At 49.2% G+C, this 1957-nt stretch overlaps 1 protein-coding gene across 1 annotated transcript; it reads right to left on the bottom strand.

The window, feature by feature from the left end:
* Positions 1–1249: 1249 nt before the first annotated feature.
* On the bottom strand, positions 1250–1746 carry LOC129019588 (large ribosomal subunit protein eL32-like). The gene has a single exon (XM_054462486.2). It carries the CDS (start codon positions 1700–1702, stop codon positions 1295–1297), a length of 408 nt encoding a protein of 135 aa, XP_054318461.1. The 5' UTR covers positions 1703–1746; the 3' UTR covers positions 1250–1294.
* Positions 1747–1957: the final 211 nt, after the last annotated feature.

Here is a 1957-nt window from a genome sequence, read left to right as displayed (position 1 = left end):
ATAATTTTTAAGATTTAAAGGGGCCCTGAGACTAAAAAGTTTGAGAACCGCTGATATACAGACCACAGGTTGAGAGAAGGCCCTTAGGATGGATGACCTGTGTTTGAACTTGGGCTTTGCTCCTTGCTAGTTTGTAGGAGAACTTTGGGCAAGTTTGTAGTCTCTCTGATCCCTAGTTATCTCATCTGTAAAATGGGAATGATTGTAATGGTACTTACTATGAAAGGCTGTTGAAGATTAAGTGAGTTAACATATGGAAACATTTGGGAACAGTGCTGGTACATAGTAAGTGCCCAATAGATGTTATTGTCACCATCGTCATCATCAGCAGCAGCAGCAGCAACAGCAGCCCTGCCTGAAGTGTGAGAAATGTATATAGATGCTGGAGGCCAAGCTGGGGCATGCTGAGTGCGAAGGCAAGCCCTACTGAAACCACCCCTGCTACTATGCCATGTTTGGGCCCAAAGGCTTTGGGTAAAGTAGAGCTGAGAGTCACACTTTCTTCCTTTTTTTTTTTTTTTTTTTTTGAGACAGAGTCTCACTCTATTGCCCAGGCTGGAGTGCAGTGGCGCCATCTCAGCTCACTGCAACCTCCGCCTCCCGGGTTCAAGCGATTCTGTGTCTCAGCCTCCTCAGTAGCTGGGATTACAGGCATCCGACACCACTCCTGGCTAATTTTTGTGTTTTCAGTAGAGACAGGCACCATGTTGGCCAGGCTGGTCTGGAATTCCTGACTTCAGGTGATTTGCCCGCCTGGCCCTCTTAAAGTGCTGGGATTACAGGCGTGAGCCACCTCGCCCAGCCAGAGAGTCACATTTTCAAGCAAACCCAGGTGGTGGAAACTCCATCCTCATTGGCCACCCACTGAACCAACGTTTGGGCAGATGCCAGGCCTTACACTCAGACATCCAGGGCTCCCTTGTAGCCCCTCATGCCCTCAATAAACCTGAACAGTGTGTGGCGGCGGTGGTGGGGCGGCGGCAGTGGCGGATGGGGAACAACCCAAGTGTCAGTAAGGGTTATCCTGCCTTCTTTTTTTTTTTTTTGAGGTGGAGTTTTGCTCTTGTTGCCCAGGCTGGAATGCAATGGCACGATCTCAGCTCACCGCAACCTCTGCCTCCTGGGTTCAAGCGATTCTCCTGCCTCAGCCTCCCAAGTAGCTGGGACCACAGGTGCACACAACCACACCCAGCTAATTTTTTATTTTTTTATTTTATTTTATTTTACTTTTGAAGGAAGATGCCAGATGGCAGTTTTTACATTTATTTAAACAGAAAACGTGCACATGAGCTATCTACTCATTTTCTTCGCTGCACAGCCTGGCATTGGGGTTGGTGACTCTGATGGCCAGTTGGGCAGCTCTTTCCACGATGGCTTTGCAGTTCTTGGAGGAAACATTGTGAACGATCTCGGCACAGTAAGATTTGTTGCACATCAGCAGCACTTCCAGCTCCTTGACGTTGTGGACCAGGAACTTCCGGAAGCCACTGGGCAGCATGTGCTTTGTTTTTTTGTTGCTTCCATAACCAATGTTGGGCATCAAGATCTGGCTCTTGAATATTCTACGAACCCTGTTGTCAATGCCTCTGGGTTTCTGCCAGTTACGCTTAATTTTGACATATCGGTCTGACTGGTGCCGGATGAACTTCTTGGTTCTCTTTTTGACGATCTTGGGCTTCACAAGGGGTCTGAGGGTGGCCATGATGCCAAGGAGGAGATGGCTGCCACCTCCGTAGGCAGTGCTGAGGAAGACAGCGCTAATTTTTTATTTTTAGTAAAGACGAGGTTTTACTATGTTGCCCAGGCTGGTTGGCCTCCCAAAGTGCTGGGATTGCAGACATAACCTGTCACCCAGGCTGGAGTGCAGTGGTGGGATCTCAGCTCACTGCAGCCTCCACCTCCCCAGCTCAAGCAGTCTTCCTGCCTCCTGTCTCTCCCAGCTGACAGCACACCAGCT

This window comes from Pongo pygmaeus, chromosome 1 (assembly GCF_028885625.2).
Source record: "Pongo pygmaeus isolate AG05252 chromosome 1, NHGRI_mPonPyg2-v2.0_pri, whole genome shotgun sequence".
Classification (NCBI taxonomy): domain Eukaryota; kingdom Metazoa; phylum Chordata; class Mammalia; order Primates; family Hominidae; genus Pongo; species Pongo pygmaeus.
This window is presented reverse-complemented; position numbering and strand designations above follow the sequence as displayed.